This window comes from Aethalodelphis obliquidens, unplaced genomic scaffold (assembly GCF_003676395.1).
Source record: "Aethalodelphis obliquidens isolate GAN/ISIS:26980383/991018 unplaced genomic scaffold, ASM367639v1 scaffold1, whole genome shotgun sequence".
Lineage (NCBI taxonomy): Eukaryota > Metazoa > Chordata > Mammalia > Artiodactyla > Delphinidae > Aethalodelphis > Aethalodelphis obliquidens.
In genome coordinates, this window is record NW_020837945.1 from 69,707,739 (window position 1) to 69,726,055 (window position 18,317).

Sequence of the window (18,317 nt, forward strand, 5' to 3'; positions counted from 1 at the left end):
CAAGACAGTGGTCCTAGATGGAGTGAGGAGGGCACCGTCAACAGGATGGTGGACTGCCGTGGAAGACTGTTTCAGAGGGAGGAGGAGTTTAGGTTTAGGTGTGGAACTTGAGCAGACATCTGGGAGGAAGGTGGAGGCTCTGACTGGACAGTAAAGCCATTCTCATTCCTTGGCAAGGGTTCCTCTTCTCTCTGGGAAGATATTTCACTTCTCCTGAGAATGCATCTTTGTCAGTGACTAACATGGGGCAGGCAGCTAGATCATCCGAATCAGTGCTACTGACCTAGGTGAGAGGTGTGACAGGCAGCTCACCCTCACATCCGAAGACAATTAAAGACGAGGCTCAGATATCAGGCGAGAAATATAGATTGGAGAGCCATTTACAAAGAGGAAATGCTAGAAGCCAAGGGAAAGGATGAGAACTCTACAGACATGAACCAAAACCAAGAATGGACCTTGGGGTGCCTCTACATTTAGGAGGCGGGGAAAGAAAATGGTACCAATAAGTAAAACAGAGAAAGAAACCAAGGATTTTTAGTGGATCGTGTCTACTTGTTAGTTTATTTTTCTAGCTTCATCCAGCAATTAGGAACCCAGATGCTAATGTGGTCCTCGGGACTGAAGCCCGACTCAGTGGCAAAGCCAGGGAATAAAGGAGTCTAGGCTGCTGGAGGAGGTCGTGCTAACATAGCTGACACTGAGGACAGATTCAGGCGTGGGGCGGGGGAGGGCAACCAGGAGGTGGTTGATAGACTCTCTAGACAGGCTGCCATCTGCAATGAAGGTGAAGGGGGAGACAGAGGTGAGAAGAGGGGGAGGTTGTACTCACACACAGGAGGCTGATGGATTCGCTCTGGGGAACTGTCCCAACACTGCAGCCCAAGAAGGGCAGAAATCATTCTGGAGTGAGGTGCTGGGCTTCTAGCTGCTCTTCTCCACTGCCAGCTAAGCTCTACTTTGAAAGTGCAAAGGCCAAATTAGTCCTGTGCCATTGGGTTGAAATGATTCCAGCAGCTGAAGTTGGGATAATATTAGCTCTCTGAAGTCGTATGGCTCATCCACATCCGTCCTTTATTTTAATACATTGTGATCCCATTTGGCTCTCTCCCTGCCACCCAGTTCTCCAACCTGTTCTCCCCACCCCCTACAGTTGAAGTGAACTCAGAGAATGACACTTACCCTGAATAAGAAACAAACCTTCTACAATATAGATTATCCTAAAGGCAAACATAAATAAGGTAGTAATGTGGGATGATGTGTTAAGCTGAATTATCTACTGTGCTGCTCTTTTCCCTTGGTAACTAAGAGGTGGTGTGAGATGCTACTCTTCTACTTTATTAACCTGCCAAATGTCTTCCTTCTACTGGAACCTTTTTAAAACTGATCATTCATGTTTAAAATGATTGCATTGTTGGTTGAGATTTGTGTGACCTGGGGATCTTTTTTATGGGCTGTGTTTATTTGATCTGCAGAATGGGACTACAGCAGTAACCTCCTTTGAAAATTCATGATGAATAATTTTATGATTAGATTTGAAAAGGAAATTTAACTAATGGATGAATCAATCAGGAAGCAGATTTATACACAACTGCGTTTCTCTAGCACAGAAACTGAAATGTCTTTAAAATGCAGAGTGGTGCAAGTAAAGAGAAAGGAGTAGGGGCAGGAGTTAGGGACCTGAACAACTAGTTAATGAAAATGTTTGATATTCTTTTTAAAAATATGCTTAAGAAACAATGATGACAACATGTTTGAATCAGTCATTTAAAGCTCTTTAACTTTTCTGCATCTTTCCACTCACGCCTCACTCCACCCCCTCCCATACCACGCCTGGGTCGTTCCCACGGACCTCTCTCTCCTCCCCTTGTGCCCAGTCCCTCTTTCATGCCACTTCCTTGCAGAAGACACACCAGAGTGCCCTGCAGGTACAGCAGAAAGCTGAGGCACTGCTCCAGGCTGGCCACTACGACGCGGACGCCATCCGGGAATGTGCCGAGAAGGTGGCCCTCCACTGGCAGCAGCTTATGCTGAAGATGGAAGACCGGCTGAAACTGGTCAATGCCTCAGTGGCCTTTTACAAAACTTCTGAGCAGGTGAGGGAGAGGGCTGTGGAATGTGTGGGGCTGAGACTGACGGAGGACTGTTTTCTGCCTCACACTGCAAATCTGCAGCATCTTCCTCAGCAAGAAGCCACTCCTCTCAGTACTAGCCTTTGAGAGTAGAAGAATGATCTGTGGAAATACCATGGTTTGCTTCCTTATAATCCTTTCCATTAGAGGAGTGGACTGTGTGATTTGTTTCTTACAAATTTCTCAACCTCACAGGATTTCGGTGTTGAAGTAGAAACTGGGTAGGTGTAGGCTGAGTGCCAAGTTTGAGTGGTGTACTAGTTAGCTCTTGCCACAATAATGCTGTGTAACAGATCACCCCTCAACCCAGTGGTATAAAACAATAAGCACATATTTTTTGTTTAAGTGTCCGGTGTTCAGCTGATCTCGGCTGAGCTTGGTAGAACTAGGCTCCAAGCTGCAGGTTGGGTCTGGATCTGTTCCTATATTTCTCCTTCTGGACCAGCAGCTTACCTGAGGCATATTTATGGTGAAAAGCAGGAGTGCAAGAACCCAAAATCTACTGTGCAAGTGCATTTCAAATCTGCTTGTGTCACATGCTCTAACATCCTTTGGACCAAAACAAGTCACATGGCCAAGCCAACATCAACCAAGCATGGCAGTATATGTCTCCTGTGAAGGTTGGGAGGGGAGAGTGACAATTTGCTGAACACAGTCTAATTTACCACAATCAAGCACTATGCACTGCTTGAAAAACATACAGCTCTTTCATTCATGGGGTTCCCAGTCTAATAAGGAAACACAGCTTTCTGTCATTGGAGAACTGTGAGCCTAACTGGTAGGATGGTGCAGCTGTGGGAGAAAAGGTAGGAGACACCTACAGCAGGGCCATAAAAATGCAAACCCATTACTAGTACATCTGTACAGCAATATGCGCAAGGGCTAAGAGGATTTTTAAATGATTTGGGTGCTGTTAGGGGACTCTTTTCATGAAACAGAGGTTTAAGACAGGAGTAATTTTATTCAGTATAAAATAATTTCCTCATTCAAATCACTCCCTGGTAGAAATAGAGAAACCTTCTCCTCTGGGTGACTTACAGGGACCATGGGAAAGTCTATCTCAGAGCAAACATAACATGCCTGTCAGAGGGCCCTGCAGCCAGTATTCATCTTCAGACCTTCTCTCAGTCCTCCTTTCAGTGTTTCAGAGAGATGATGCCTTTGATGGCCTCGGAAGTGGGAGCAGCAAACTAACGAGATAAAGAGCTTCTCCAGTTGATCTGTAAATTCAGCACATCCCAATCACACCCCAGCAAGCTTTTTTTTTTTTAATAGAAATCGATAGGCTGATTCTAAGATTTACATGGAAATGCAAAGAGACTAAAATAGCCAAAACAGTCTTGAAAAGGAAGAACAAAGTTGAAGGAGTTACACTACCTGATTTTAAGACTTACCCTAAAGCTGCAGTGGTCAAGACAGAATGGCATTGGTGTAAGAATAGACACAGTTGAACAGAGTAGAGGTTCCAGAAGTAGACCCACATATATACAGTCAGTTGATTTCTGAGAAAGCAATTCAATAAGTAAAGTCTTTGTAACAAATGGTGCTAGACAACTGAATATCCATATGAAAAAAATGAGGCTTAACCCCTGTCTAATATCATATACAGATTTCAATTTGAGATGGTTCAAGATGCTGAAGGGGACAAAGCAGTAGATTGAGTCAGGAAATTTGACCCTGAAATGACCTTACCAAAGGTCACTTTATCTCTCTAGATTTCTGTTTCTTCACCTATTAAATTAGAGGACTTATGCTGGATAATCTTTCCATTTCCTCTAGCTCCCAAATTGATTGGTTTTAAGTCCAATACTGTCATGGGATAGGTGTCAAGTACTCGTTTTCTTAAAGTTTTTGTGTGTGTATAATCTGTTTTCTCTCAAGACGTGAGCCTCCTGCATGTTTTCAGGCCTTGCAACAGGAGAGGTGTGTGGTGCTAAAGAAACCGGCTGGAGTTCAGGGATAGGCCTCCTCACGACATGGGAAGCATGTAGGCTATGGGGGTGTTCTGCCTGGGACACCTTTCAGCTTATTTTTCAGTTCAGTTCATAACTCAGAAAGCATCTTATCCAATGCCACGTCCTTCACCAAAAGAGATGCCTTTCTCAGACAGAGGAGGCCAAGGGTAGTTAGAGCTGCTCTCCCCTGCTGCCACAGACTATTGAAGGAAAGTATAGGAATGAGTTTCTATTTTCTGCATCCTTCCTTAAGCCCTGACACTAGGCTGCCCTGCTCTCCTACTGATGCACTCAACCTAACTTTCCCTCTAAGCCCCATTTGAAATGCTTTTGGTCTTTTGAGTTCATCTATAAGGTCACTTAGAGCATGGCCTCTCAGCATTTTTAGAACTGAAAAACCATCTTAACTATCTTTTAGGTCAGCCCAAATTTGTTATCCCTCTGAAGGAAATGTGCGTTTTATAATAGCAGGCCTGGAGATGTCATTGCCTTATAGTAGTACCTTGAAACAATTTTGCTGGAATATTTTTCCCCAGGGAGGGAAAAGGTAACATTCATTTATGGCCCATAAGTCACACAACATAGGCAACTTCCTCCTTTACCTCTACTTGAGGCTATTTCCTGTAGGGCAAGGACAGATAGTTGGGCAACCCAGTTATCTTCTGCAAACCTCTTTCTCCTGTTCTACCTAATTCATAGACGTATCATAAGATTATAGCAATATAATATATAAAAACACTTTGAAACCCCCCAAATTACTAGTCTCTCTTCCTTTCTTGCTCTGCATACTATCCCTAGGTGATGTCATCAACCCCCATAGCTTCAGCTTTCAACCATCAACTGTCAGAAGATAATCCCAAAATCCATATCTCGGTAGTCATTTGTCTCCCAAGCTCCAGACGCTGGATTCTCACTGCCTCCTGGACTTTTCTTAGATGTCTCAGGGGCACTGTGCACCTAAGTCTACAAATTAGATTTTGAATGAAAAATGTCACTTCTGTAGGGGTCTCTTAGCTAAAGGTCCTCATAAAATAGGACCTTTAAATGATTAAATTACTAAGTTTTTCCTCCATGATTCATTAGGTCTGTAGTGTCCTGGAGAGCTTAGAGCAAGAATACCGGAGAGATGAGGACTGGTGTGGTGGACGAGATAAATTGGGGCCAGCAGCAGAGATCGACCACGTCATCCCACTCATCAGTAAACATTTGGAACAAAAGGAGGCCTTTCTTAAGGTGAGAGCACATTGTCATCCAAGGTCTGGGACTTTAGTCTTGGTTTTTATCTGCTGTCTCACTCTCCCCATTGCCTCCGCCTCCTCCTTTCTGTCTCTGTCTCTCTGTCTCTCTCTCTCTCTCTCACTGTTTCATGTGGGCTTCCCATACCCCTCTATTTTCTAGCTTCTTATCTAAAGAAGGCATTTGTAGAGGGGATATTGGCTGGTTAATTTGAAAAGTTGAAAGGTTACAGTTCAAACATTCTTTATTTCTCTCAGCACTTTTTTGTGTAATTAGGCAATTAGGATGCTTCGTTTCTACTGGTGCCATGTACAAATATCCTGATATCCCATTGATGTGAAGTGAGAAAAATACCTACTTTCATTTATCTATAAAAATATTTTAATTGAAATATATAAGCCTAGATAGAAAACTATTAAAATACATCTTTTATAAATGGATGATGCAAAATTTAGGGCAAGAGTTAAAGAAATACATTCAGACATCTTATTTATTTATCAGTCTCATGATTACCAATTACCAATGAATGTAACACTGTTTATTGTGCTGTATGAAGAGAGAGATACCTTATTTTGTTTGTTTTGTTTTTAAAAGAGCCTTAGCTTCCCAGAGAGGAAGCACAGTCCTGCTCTGAATAGCTTTCAGCTGGTGTGGGAAGTTCTCCTAAGTCTCTTTCCTCCTGCCTTTGATCTCCTCTCTAACAGAGCCTTCAGTGTTAAAACTTATCTAAAGGCTCCATTTTCTCTCAAATTCCCTGCTTTCATGTGCTGCTTCCTTTCAGGTTTCTGAAAGCACAAAAGAGAATTTTTATACCCTGACATGTTGCCACTGATTTTCTACAATTCTGTAATTAACTGCCTTTCTTTTATTAGGGATTTTCTCTACTTGACCACCTCTTTAAGTTTTATTTTTATTCTTTTTTAAAGATGACCTCTCCCTGCCCTTCTCCCGTCTATCTGGTATCTGTACCCACATTTGATCAGACCTCTTAGTAATCAGCTCTTACTAACAGGATTAAATAGAAATTCTTCCATACAGGGCTTAAGATGATTTTAAAAGTCTTCCCTATGATGAAACAAAGTTTAAAACAAAACAATTTATGTAGGGCGTGTCAGATATTTTAAATAGAAGTATAAAGGTATGTCTTCATAAAATTAAATGTTTCTTTTGAAGAAGGAAAAAAGAAAATGTTCTGATGTTTTCCATATGTGCCTAAAACCATAGTTGAAAAACTCCTTATTGTTGTGGGAATTACAAGCCCAATGGACTTCCGAGCGAGCTCTCCATGTGTATACATTAGTTGATTTTGGATTCCTTAGCTTTGGACCGCTGTCCAGCTGTTAAATTCATGGGCCTCAGAGTGGAAGGACCCACTAGCAGTCTTTTACCAGAGCTCCCAGAAGCCACTGTTGGGAATGCAACATTTAAAGTAATTTTTTTACCATATGATTTGTAGAATCAGATGCTAAGTATAAAGACGTTTAAAAGTTAGCAGTTTTGTCTAGAGATGATTTAATTCTGAAAACTGTGGATTGAACATTAATGGACTAGCGTGTATTACCTCTACCATCAGGAAAAATACTGCTTTTTAAAGAAATTCAGAAAATCTCTTGTCTTGAGAGAAACTAGAAGTACTCTGTTGGTAGACCTAGATCCTAGCCCTGACTTGCTTCATGACTCCTGCCCTTGCTGGGCCTGGATTGGGTACAATAGCATGGGACAGACCTGTCCTCTCTGCTACCCACCACTCTTGTGAGTCTTAAGGGGGCGGTACAATGGCTCTTACCCCTTTACATGACTGATATTTCCCAGCAGTAGGATCCTTAGTAGTCTTATTGAGGCGGGGGTGGGTTTGATGGACAAATATGTTTCTAAAATATGGGCAATTTCCATTTAGATTTGGAACATACAGTTAATAGGTTTGATCACTAAATTTGCTTTCTCAAGTCTAAATTAAGCTAATGTTAAAGTGGCTTACACCAGTGGTCACATACGAGGCATTCTGGTGGCAGAGGGAAACCAACCTGAGAGTCACTCTCAGGTGGTCACGCTGAATCAACACGTAGTAGTCAAAGGGTGGCTGATTTCTGGTTTTGTCTGTGATGGAAAGGGGAGAGGCACAGGGAGCTTTTCTTTACTCAACAAAAGAGTGAGTGAGTCTCCTGCATTGGAACTGGAGTATGCATAAACTGGAAGTTGCCCCAGGGCTCTGTTCCCCCAGAGCCCCAGAAGCATCATCACCAGCACCCCTTCTCCAGTGTCTTAGATCATGTGCCCCTACCAGACCCGGACTTACGTGTGGGGCTTCACACCTTGTCTCTCTCAGGCCTGCACCCTGGCACGGCGGAACGCTGAGGTCTTTCTCAAGTACATCCACAGGAACAATGTCAGCATGCCCAGTGCCGCCAGTCACACCCGAGGACCCGAGCAGCAAGTGAAAGGTCAGTGCAAGCCCTGCCGGCCTCGAGCCACTTCAGCCGCATGGACCAGAGCCTGGGTACTTGGTCTTCATGTGACCTCAGATTTCCTGGTTCTTCTCCTTGCATGAGAAGAAGTGTGACGTGGGATGGTGTGGGTGGTGGCGATTCAACATGCCTCAGGATTTGGGATGGGAAAATGACTGTAAAATTTCCCCAGAGCTTTTGCATTTATCTTAAGAGTTGAGAACACCGCTAATAGAATTTTCTGAAATGACAGATGGTCTCTAGGTATCTACACTGTGCAGTACATGGCCACTAGTCAATCCCAGAGACCAAGGCTAGGGAGGGAAGTGACGCTGACTTGGAGTGGGGAGTGGGGACCGGCTTGGCGAGCTGCCGAGCAGACAGAGGGAAGCTCGGACCTGCTCTGGGAAGGGCCTCTCTCCTGCTCAAGGAACTCAGGAGGTGCGAAGATCAGAGGCCACTGGGGAGAATTAAACTTAGTAATCAAAGATCCCTACAGAGAAGAGGGAAGTAGCATTCCTTTTCCAGATGTGCCACCCTGTTTGCAGCCGAGGGGCCCTGTGGGTGGCTAGCATTATGTCACCTTCCCCTTCCTGCAGATTTTTCAAAGCCTGTGTTCTGATGTCCAAGTGCAGGTGGCAGCTCGGGTGAGGCCAGCTGCCTGCTGAGAGTGCACACACCCCGCCCCCGCCCCTGTGTGCTGAGAGTGGCGGCCACCCAGGGTGAGCAGGATGTGCCGCACCTCCGTGGGGGCCAGGGCAGGGTTTGCCCAAAGGAAAGTTTACCAGATGGGGCACAAATGAAACCTGAAACTCATTAGGATTTTCACCTGAGCTGGATTGATTCTCTCAGCCACCACAGAGGGACCTCAGTGAACAAAACTCTGACTAGGAGACAAAAAGAGTAATAAAGGAAACACAGGTTCTCACTGTCTTTGCCCAATGGAAGCTTCCACCTGAGCAGGGACCTACAATCTCTCCTATAGCCATTTCCTTTCCACCTGCTGCCTGGACCCAAAACCAGTGCCACTTATTTTAAGTTTTTATTACAGGAGCAATTATTGCTGCATAACAACGCCTGAAATTCAGTGGCCTACAGCTATAAGCATTTATCATTCAATGACTATGTTGGCTTGGGGACCAGCTGCCTTGGCTGGGCTCAGTGATGCGATTCTGCTTGAGGCTGCAGGTCTGGCTGGCTTGGCCCCTTCACTGCAGGGTGGGTTCTTGTCTGCTCCATGCGGATTAATTCTGGGACTTTGGTTGAAGGGGCAGCGGTTACCCAGGAGAACTTCTTATAGAGGTGATGGCAGAGGTTTAAGGGGCAAGCTCAAGTGCACAAGCACACTTCAAGCCCCTCGTTGTGTCCTATCTATTAACAGCCCATTTGCCAAAGAAAGTCATGTGACTGAGCCTGAATTCGGGGGTGAGGAAGTACACTTTGTCTCTTTGGGGAGGAACTAAAAAGCTACATATAATAAGGGCAGAGATATAGGGAGAGGTGAATAATAGGGACCATAAAAGCTCTGAGCCTAAGAGAGGAGAGACAGATTCTGTCCTTAGAGAGCCAAACTTCCGTAGGGCATTAAAAGTACACAAAGTCAACAAAAACTTCTAAGTACAAGCCCTGCAATTTGGGCTGTGCCTTTTCTGTAGAGCACAATAACTCCGTAGATCAAGGTGGCTAAGGACCCAGGCTCTTAAGTCAAATAGCTCTACCCCTTTATCTGACTGACCCTGGTCGAGTTTCCTATCCTCTCTAAGCCTCAGTTTCTTCATCTGTAAAATGGAGATAATAGTGGTCCATGCATCCTGAGGTACTGTGAAAATACGTACCTGCCACATAGTGAGTACTGAATAAGTGTTAGCTTTCCATAGCATCATTGTTGTGTATTTTATTAGTATCTAATATAGTTAGCAGGAAGCAGGAGGCAAACAACACAAAATAAATTTTATTGCTTCAAGCTTAGGACAGACTATTAGACACTTCAGAAATCCATCCACATAACCAGCTGCTTCTAGAACAACAGAAGTAGAGAGAGGGAGGGACATGACATGGACAAACAGCTCCCACGGCCACCGTGGTGCCCCATGCCTTGTACACATCCTCGCACTCACCTTCATTAGAGATGACGTGAGAATAGCTTTTAGCTTTTCTTATGATCGGTCCCAACCAGCATGGAAGTTTGGGCCTAGAGACATGATTCCGTGATGACGTGATTCCAACATAGCTTCCCTAGGCCCATAATTTAGAGGTTTTAAAATTGAGATTGTGCTGTTGAAGTGCTAAGTGCACAGCCCCTTGTATGGGACAGAGCTCGTGGCAAGTGACATGGCTATTCATGCCGTTACCCCAGTCCTCATGCCGTTCCCCTCTGGCCCTCTCCTAGAAGCCCTCTAGAGTGGCTGGTGTTCCTGTCAAGTCCGTTCACTCTCTGCAGGCTCCCAGGCGCCAGTTATGTTAGCTATTATTTTCAGCACCGATCATTCCCAAGGTCTCTCATCATCAAGGACTAGCTTTGGCGTGAAGAGAATCAGAGTCACTTTTAAGTCACCCTGGGGACATCCTCTTCCCCCCTTCATTGATGGAACCTCATCAACAGGCCCTCCCCCAGTCTCCCTGATCTCTGGGAAATGCTCTCTGGACCAAACTTTTGCTCCCTTGCTTCTGGTGCTGGATCAGTCCGATGGGGAGACTTGAAGGTCTCAGTTATCTGGCACGTGGGAGCGGGGCTGAAGCAGCCAGTCAGATTTGCTCAGGACCTTCCTGTGACCAGCGCCCATCTCTCTGCCCTGCAGCCATCCTGAGTGAGCTCTTACAGAGGGAGAACCGTGTCCTGCACTTCTGGACCTTGAAGAAGCGGCGGTTAGACCAGTGCCAGCAATACGTGGTGTTTGAGCGAAGCGCCAAGCAGGTATGTTCAGAGCTTTCCCTGGCATTGCCTCAGTTCTGGGGACCATACAGAGGCCTAGGTGACCAAGACTTGGGACAGTCCTCAAGAGGGTCATAGGAGCAGGCAGAGTAGAGACGGGAGGTGGGGATGGAAAGAAGAAAGCATCCTTGTGCTGACCAGCCATTCAGCCTTCACCTGGCACTCTGTTCAGAGTCTGGTACCAGGAGTTGGGAGGAGATGCTGGGGGCAGATTGCTCTAACTCATAGATGACACTGGGCCTGGCCTAGAAGGGTCCCCAGTCCAATGGACAAGACACTCTCTTTGCTGGTGGGTTGTTCCAGGTCTAACAGGGGAGGGCTCTTTCATAAAATCAACTTCCACGCTACATACTGATTGAATCGTGCCGGCATTTCCTAGGCCCATCATGCTGTCCCAAACTACAAACCTTCACATCAGAGCATGGAATGTTTTCTTACTAACAGCTGGCTTTTGGGGCACTGAATGGGTTGTTTCCTCCTACAGGCGCTGGACTGGATCCAAGAAACAGGTGAATATTACCTCTCAACACATACCTCCCCGGGGGAGACCGCAGAGGAGACTCAGGAGCTGCTGAAGGAATATGGAGAGTTCAGGGTGCCTGCCAAGGTAGGAAGCATCCCGGAGCCCTCCCCTTCCACCCAGCACTCCTCAATCTGGCCAATTTCACATTGTGGGAGGGAGGACAGCCTCTGTACACAGAAATGCTTGACTACAGAGGCAAGGCGGGGGACACACAGGTAGGATCATTTCCTTTGAGACCAGAACATCCAAAGAGATGCAGCTGTTGGTAGAGCCTCTGTATGCAGGAACTCAACTCCTACACGCTGTGCTTCCAAACGGTACTCATCTTCGTGCTCCAGATTCTGGAATCTGCTGTATTCTTTCAGACCAAATAAGGCAAAGGAATGTATTCATGTGAAATGCACATTGTGTGGGAATATCAGCCACATATTCTTAAAATTTGAATGGCTTGGGAAGTCCACCTTTTGGGAAGGGCCAGTGGCTGTGTGTGGGTTCACAAAGCAGGTTCCGGAGCTGACTAATTCCCTCGGGCCTCACCCTGCAAATGAGCCAGGCTGAAGTCTCTGGGGAGCAAAACATGCACTGGTGCACGTACCACACACGCTCACACCCCCATTCACACCGAGGTGGAGAATGAAAATAATATAATAGAAGGAAATCTCATTTTCATCTGTTTTCCCAGCCAGGATTTGATCGGAGGACCCTTGGCTTTGAGTGAAATCTGTTGTCTCAGTTCCCTCTTTGTAGCATCCTTGTCCCTCACACGGGGCTCCCTGCCATGGAGGACCATCCTTGGCATCACTTCCACATAGGGCAGATGCTATTCCCAGGATGAGAGGAGCCTTCGTGAGTCGGGGTGCGGGGCAACGTATTAATGCCTACCTTATCCAGAGATCCCTCTGACACTACAGCAAATTTCTCTCTAATCTGCTGCAACAAAATTAGCCCCTTAGCCTCGTTCCTGAGCTGGTATTTCAGAAGTGGTTATCCACTTTGTGAATCCTACACTCTGAACTCTTGATAGTGGGGAGCCTTCCCCTGCACACTTGTGAGCTTTGGGACCTTTTCACCCAATGAGAAGGACTGTCATTTCAGATAAGAGATTCCTTTCAATACCAGCTAGTGCAGACAGTGCCCAGGAGGTGGCAGACGCACAGAACCCTTTTCAAATCCAAATGAAAATGGTTTTGAATTACCCACTTTGCACCTATCTGCCCCTCTCCAAATAGTGTCAACAACGAACCACTAAGAGGCTGAATAGTATCAGATCCACTGGTGATCCTACTGACGTAGGATGGATCACGGCAGAAACCCAGAACTTCCTAGGATCAGAGTCTGTCCATCACTGAAGTGGAAATGTGGAGAGCCATTCAGTCAATTTAATTCATCCTTCCTTTACAGTCTTCCTGTCTTTCTCTTTTCTATTCACATTGTTGTCACCCTAATTGGGTTCCATGCATTTGGCCTTTCCTTCCTTCCAACCCATCCTGCCCTTCACTGGCGTTCATCTTTAAAACACCACTTTGGTCAGATTACCACCCAGCTCAAGAGCTTTAATGATTATGCAGTGCCTTTAGGCAACACTCAACAACGTCTACGACTGTGCCACCTTACCACTGCCACTGTATCTTCAGTTAATGTGTTTATGCAGATTTTATGCTCCAGCTGAATGGATATTATTTTTTTACCCTCCGAGAGATACACCATTTATTTTCTTGCCTCTGTATCTTTTCTATACTATTTCTCTGCCTAGAATATCCTTCCCTTCTCTCTAGTTTGTACTTTTTAAGAAGACCCCGCCTTCCCACTTCAGTGCCTCTTCCTCTGTGTCCCTGCCTACAAGCCAGATACAATCGGCGTATCCCTGCACTGCAGACATTGTCTGTGCAGCCCTTAAGGCACCTGACCTGGACCATCCTGTCCTCCCGGCAGCGTTATCTCCTGTATGAGCCTGCAAGATCCCAAAGGACAAGAACCATGCTTTATTCACGTACCTAACTATATCTTATGCATTGAAGGGAGGCTACAGATATTTGAGAACATAAGAGAAAAAGAAGTTTGGGTAGATTTCAACAATGCTTCCTCCCCAAACCTCTATTTAATATGATTCTTTTACTTTGACTCTCTCTCTGTTCTCTCTCCCTCTTAACTGTTTCTCTTAATGAGATTTCATCCTCCCATCTATCATTTCCAAGTTTCAGGGCTATTTGTCATGAGAATATCTACAAGATAACAAATCCAGCTGGGGACCTTCTGATGAAAGGCAGTAGCCTCCGGCCCCACTGCAGTCCCACTTACCAGAAGCAAACCTCTTTTAGCCAGCCATCTTTGGTTTTAATCTTTATAACCAATAAAGTGAATTTGAAATGGAAACCAAATTGAGCTTAAACCGCACGACAGTAAGTATGGTGGCCCTCATGATTGAACAGAGCAACAGAGTATACTGAGTATATTGAATTATTATACTGTGTTCCAAAGAAACAGATCAAGTAGAAGAAACACTGAATATAAAAAGGTACCTTCTATGTAGCCATATACGAATGTGAGAAGAAAAATAAGATAAAGAGAATTTGGATGAGGATAAGAGGAAAACAAGATTTTCTTGTTGTGGTATGCTGTGGACAACCCAGTTAGAAGAATGCCAATGATATTTTCCTACTGTGGGTTTCAAAATTTATAAGGGGTCAAGGTACATGGTGATAGGAAAGCTTAATCATCTTGACATCTGGAAGAACTCTATTTCTTCTAACAGCAAGACTCTTTAGATTCTTCTGATTTTACAATTCAGTGGTTTTTCGTACGTTCACGGGGTTGTGCAGCCATCGCCACTGTCTAGTTCCGGAATATATCATCCCTCCCCAAAGTAAACCCCGTATGCATCAGCAGCCACTCCCCTTTTCCCCTCCTCTCAGCCCCTGGCAACCACTAATCTACTTTCTATCTCTATGAGTTTGCCCGTTCTGGACACTTCATGTAAATGGAATCATGGAATCATAATACGTGGTCTTTCATGTCTGGCTTCTTTCACTTAGAGTGTTTTCAGGATTCATCCATGTTGTAGCAGTACTTCATCGGTACTTCGTTCCTTTTTGTGACTGAATAATACTCCACTGTATGGATAAACCACATTTTGTTACACATTCATCAGTTGATGGACATTTGGATTGTTTCCAGTTTGGGGCTACTGTGAATAATGTTGCTGTGAACATCTGTGTACAAGTTTTGGTGTGAACATATGTTTTCAGTTCTCTTAGGTATATACCTGAGAGTGGAATGGCTGGGTCAGGTGGCGACTCTATATTTAACTTTTTGAGGAAATTCCGAACAGTTTCCCAAAGTGCATACACCATTTTCCATTTCCACCAGCGGTGTATATGAGTTCTCACTTCTCTACATCCTCTCCAACACTGGTTATCGTCTGTCTTTTTTGTATAACCATGCTAGCGGGTGTGAAGTGGTATCTCATTGTGGTTTTCATTTACATTTCTCGATGAGTAATGATGTTGAGAAAACGCTTTTCTAAACTGATAATTTTACCTCTGAAAGTGAAAGAAGCTATAAGAAAAACTGGACTAGCTTCTTCTTAACAAAAGAGAATTAAGTGATAATGAAAGTGACTGGAGCTTTAGCTGAACTAAATCATGTCTTTGAATTCAGATAGCCAGGAAAAGGAACACTGGGCTTGTCAGAGAGGCACTTTCTACGAGAAAAGTAGAATCTAAACAGTTCAGATAAAACATGGTCATGTTTCCGTTTCTGAGACTCTTAAGAGGAATGAACATAGCTCACATGTGATAGACATTTTTGAAAGGTTTAGTTTTTCATATTTAACAAGCAAATCTTTCTCCTGTGGAATGAATATGAAGATACATCTCAAGGAACGGTTTTCCCACTCAGGGAGCACAATAAGTCCATTCCCCCAAAGAATATATCAATAAGTACAAGGCAGGTCAGCAATGAAAGGCCAATTGGATGCTTATAATTAGATTATGAGAATATGTCAAGAAGGCTAAATTTTAAAGACTTGTCAGATTTTCAAGAGATACCAAAAGGGCTTTTTACAAACTATATTCGTTGTAAGGTGCTCTGATTAGGGGAAGATGATATAATATTAACTGATCAAAAGAAGGCAGGAAGAGAAAAAATAAGAAAAATAGAACTACTGAACCCTTATTTTTAACCTCTGTCTTTTCCAGCAGAAAACACAGAATTGAAAATGAAAGGGCAAAATATACACTAGGGGACACAAGAATCCCAAGATAAGTGAGTTGTGTTCTAAATTTCCAGGCCCAAGTGAATTATATCCCCCAAAAGCTCCCTTTGTCCACAAGATCATGTCCACACTCCTGAACCTAACATGCAAGCACCTCTACAATCTGACCCCCACTCTATCAGTCTGTATAAGTTACTCTTCTTGGTGGCAAGATTTGAGTTTCAAGCTGGCTTAAGTTTAGAAGGGGAAAAGACTTTGTATGGCTGTATGTGGAAATAAAGAAGACAGAAGCTGTGCGGCTGGACCTCGAAGGAGCCCAGGAAAAGCTGAATGACTCAGCCCAATGGGAAGAACAAGACACGTGGCATAGTCTCACCTCTGGAGATGAAAACTGGGATGTCACCCAAGACCAGGGCAGTTCCAGCAGCCACGTTTCCGGGTCAGCTCATCTCAGGAGATCGGGCATACATGACGACCACCACTGTGATTCAGCTTCCCTTCTCTCCTCTACTATTTGCTTTCACTTCTACTCTCCACCCAGCCACCCAGTTCCCTGTCTCTACAGTTCACATCCCCAGAAAAACCAGCTTAATTGACCCAGCATGTTGCCCCTGTCCCTGTTTAGTCAGAGCTTCTAGGCCAGGACACCTTGGAAGTCACTGGCTGCATATTGATGGGCTGCCCTCGTGGGACAAGTTTTACCTCTGATCTCATCAGCGGTAGCCAGGCATGGGGCGGGTCGCACTGTGCCACCGTAGTCACCCACGTATAAGAAATCACTTCAGACTGCTCTCAGTAGGGGCCGTGGGCATGGTTGGGGTCAAATCTTTTCATCTAATTCTTCCCACTGTAAACCTTCAATTCTTGCTGGTCTAATTTTACTCACCTCCCAGCACAATAATTACGCACTCATCCATTTACTCAACATTATTATTATTATGGTAGACATAGTAGACATTGGAGCTACAAATGAATAAGATCACACTCATCTCTTAGAAGCACATGGTCTAATGAAGGAGATATAAATAACTCAGCGTGATACACGCCGAAGTAGCAGCGTGTGTGTGGTGCTGTGGGAACACTGGGAAGGGCACCTCCCACTCGGCTTGTGGGGAGGAGGAGAGGTGAGGGAGGGCCACTGGGGTGAAAGCAGGGCTGAGGAGGAGCCACTCATCACATTGTGGGGGGCAGGTGAGGTTTATTTAACATGGCTGGAATTTCGGGGCCACGGAGAGCAGTGGAGATGGTCACGTGGGCACGTGAGGCCACGTGGGGAAGAGCTTGTCTACGCTGCCAGTTTCACTGTCTGTTTGCTCCCCCTGGGTCCCACACGTACCTGGAATGCTCTTGATCACAAGCCACTATCCCTGTTGACTCTGAATCAGTTTTGATGTTTTAGGATATAATTTCCTCTGATAGGAAATTGTAGGGCTGCTCTGGTAGGACTGCTGCTACCAATTGGCTATAAACCCCCATCTCGTGCTCAAGTCTCCTTACCAAGAGCAGAGAATAAATGTGTGTGTCCAAGATTTTATATGAAGATGGATTTCTTGATTATAGCTACAAAAATTAATCACTGTCTTAAGTAAGTGACAAACCTAAGAAAAATTGTTTCCCGGGTTAGAGGGGAAGCCCTAAATGCAAGAAATGGAAGTCCTTGGAATACCAGGTATCTTGTATTAACCGAGTCCCAGCGCCATTATTTTTGCCTTTTCATTGCTAAGGAGGTGTTTCTCCTGTCCTCTACCTACCTTCTTTCCTTCACACCGAAGCTCTTCTGGTTCCTTATCTCCCAGCCCTGGGGACCAGACCACTGTGCTGAGGTAGGAGAGGCTCGAAGGTGTTGAGTGAGTTGCTGCAGAGCGGGAGCCCTGGCCGTGGGGGACCAAGTTCTCTCTGCTTGCCTCTCTGGCCAGAAGCTTCCCTTTGGCAGTTCTTGAGAGGGTCAGTCTCTCGTGGGAGGGGCTGTGGGTGAGCCTGGAGAGGCACGTGTGAGGGTGGTGGCATAAAGAAAGAAAGGCCCTTCTGTCTGTTCTGTTCTTTTTTTTTTTTTTTTTTTTTTTTACGGTACACGGGCCTCTCACTGTTGTGGCCTCTCCCGTTGCAGAGCACAGGCTCCGGACGCACAGGCCCAGCGGCCATGGCTCACGGACCCAGCCGCTCCGCGGCATGTGGGATCCTCCCGGACCGGGGCACAAACCCGTGTCCCCTGCCTCGGCAGGCGGACTCTCAACCACTGCGCCACCAGGGAAGCCCTGTCTGTTCTGTTCTTGATCCAGTGATTTTCTGTCTCAGTTTCCCTCAATTACCCAGATCGTAGCATGATCCAAACCTTGTACCTACTTTCCCCCAGTCGGAAAGATAAAAGATTACTTCTCAGAATATTATGTAAATATTCTTCTGAGCAAGCGTTTGCTTGTTTGAATAGCCCTTCCGTTTCCATATCTTACCCAGCACAGGTCCCGCCTCCCCCATGACACCTTTTCTGCCCCTGCCAGCCCACCTTCATTTTTTTCCTGTTTTAAAATTCCTGCCGTGTTAACTATACATATTTCTTATTCTGACATTCAATTACATAATGCCCTGAGTTACTGAACTACTCTGTGTGAAAATCTTGTCCCTCTAGGGATATAGACAGTCTGGTGGAAATCTCGTTTTCTTCTTTTGTTTACCCCCCAGGGCTTTCCCCATAGCCCTCTGCACAGTGATGTGGACAGAGTAGATGTTGAACACACTCTTGTTAGAAATGGAATTGACCCACGTCAGGGCTCCACCTCACTTAGCCCTGTGATGATGGACACTAGCTTTGTTCACTCTTCTCTCTCTCTCCCTCTCTCCCTCTCTCCCTCTCTCCCTCTCTCCCTCTCTCCCTCTCTCCCTCTCTC

General features: G+C 45.2%; 1 protein-coding gene across 7 annotated transcripts in view; it reads left to right on the forward strand.

The window, feature by feature from the left end:
- KALRN (kalirin RhoGEF kinase) overlaps positions 1-18,317 on the forward strand; it is a 637,474-nt gene that overhangs the window by 379,460 nt on the left and 239,697 nt on the right. For 4 of the 7 annotated variants that reach the window (XM_027106834.1, XM_027106853.1, XM_027106826.1 and 1 more), the window contains exons 17-21: positions 1,875-2,093; positions 5,168-5,317; positions 7,647-7,761; positions 10,563-10,678; positions 11,181-11,303. In XM_027106834.1, coding sequence (XP_026962635.1) covers positions 1,875-2,093; positions 5,168-5,317; positions 7,647-7,761; positions 10,563-10,678; positions 11,181-11,303 — 723 coding nt within the window. The remainder of the gene's footprint in view (positions 1-1,874; positions 2,094-5,167; positions 5,318-7,646; positions 7,762-10,562; positions 10,679-11,180; positions 11,304-18,317) is intronic. The other 3 variants (XM_027106844.1, XM_027106854.1, XM_027106809.1) reach the window with 1 other exon arrangement.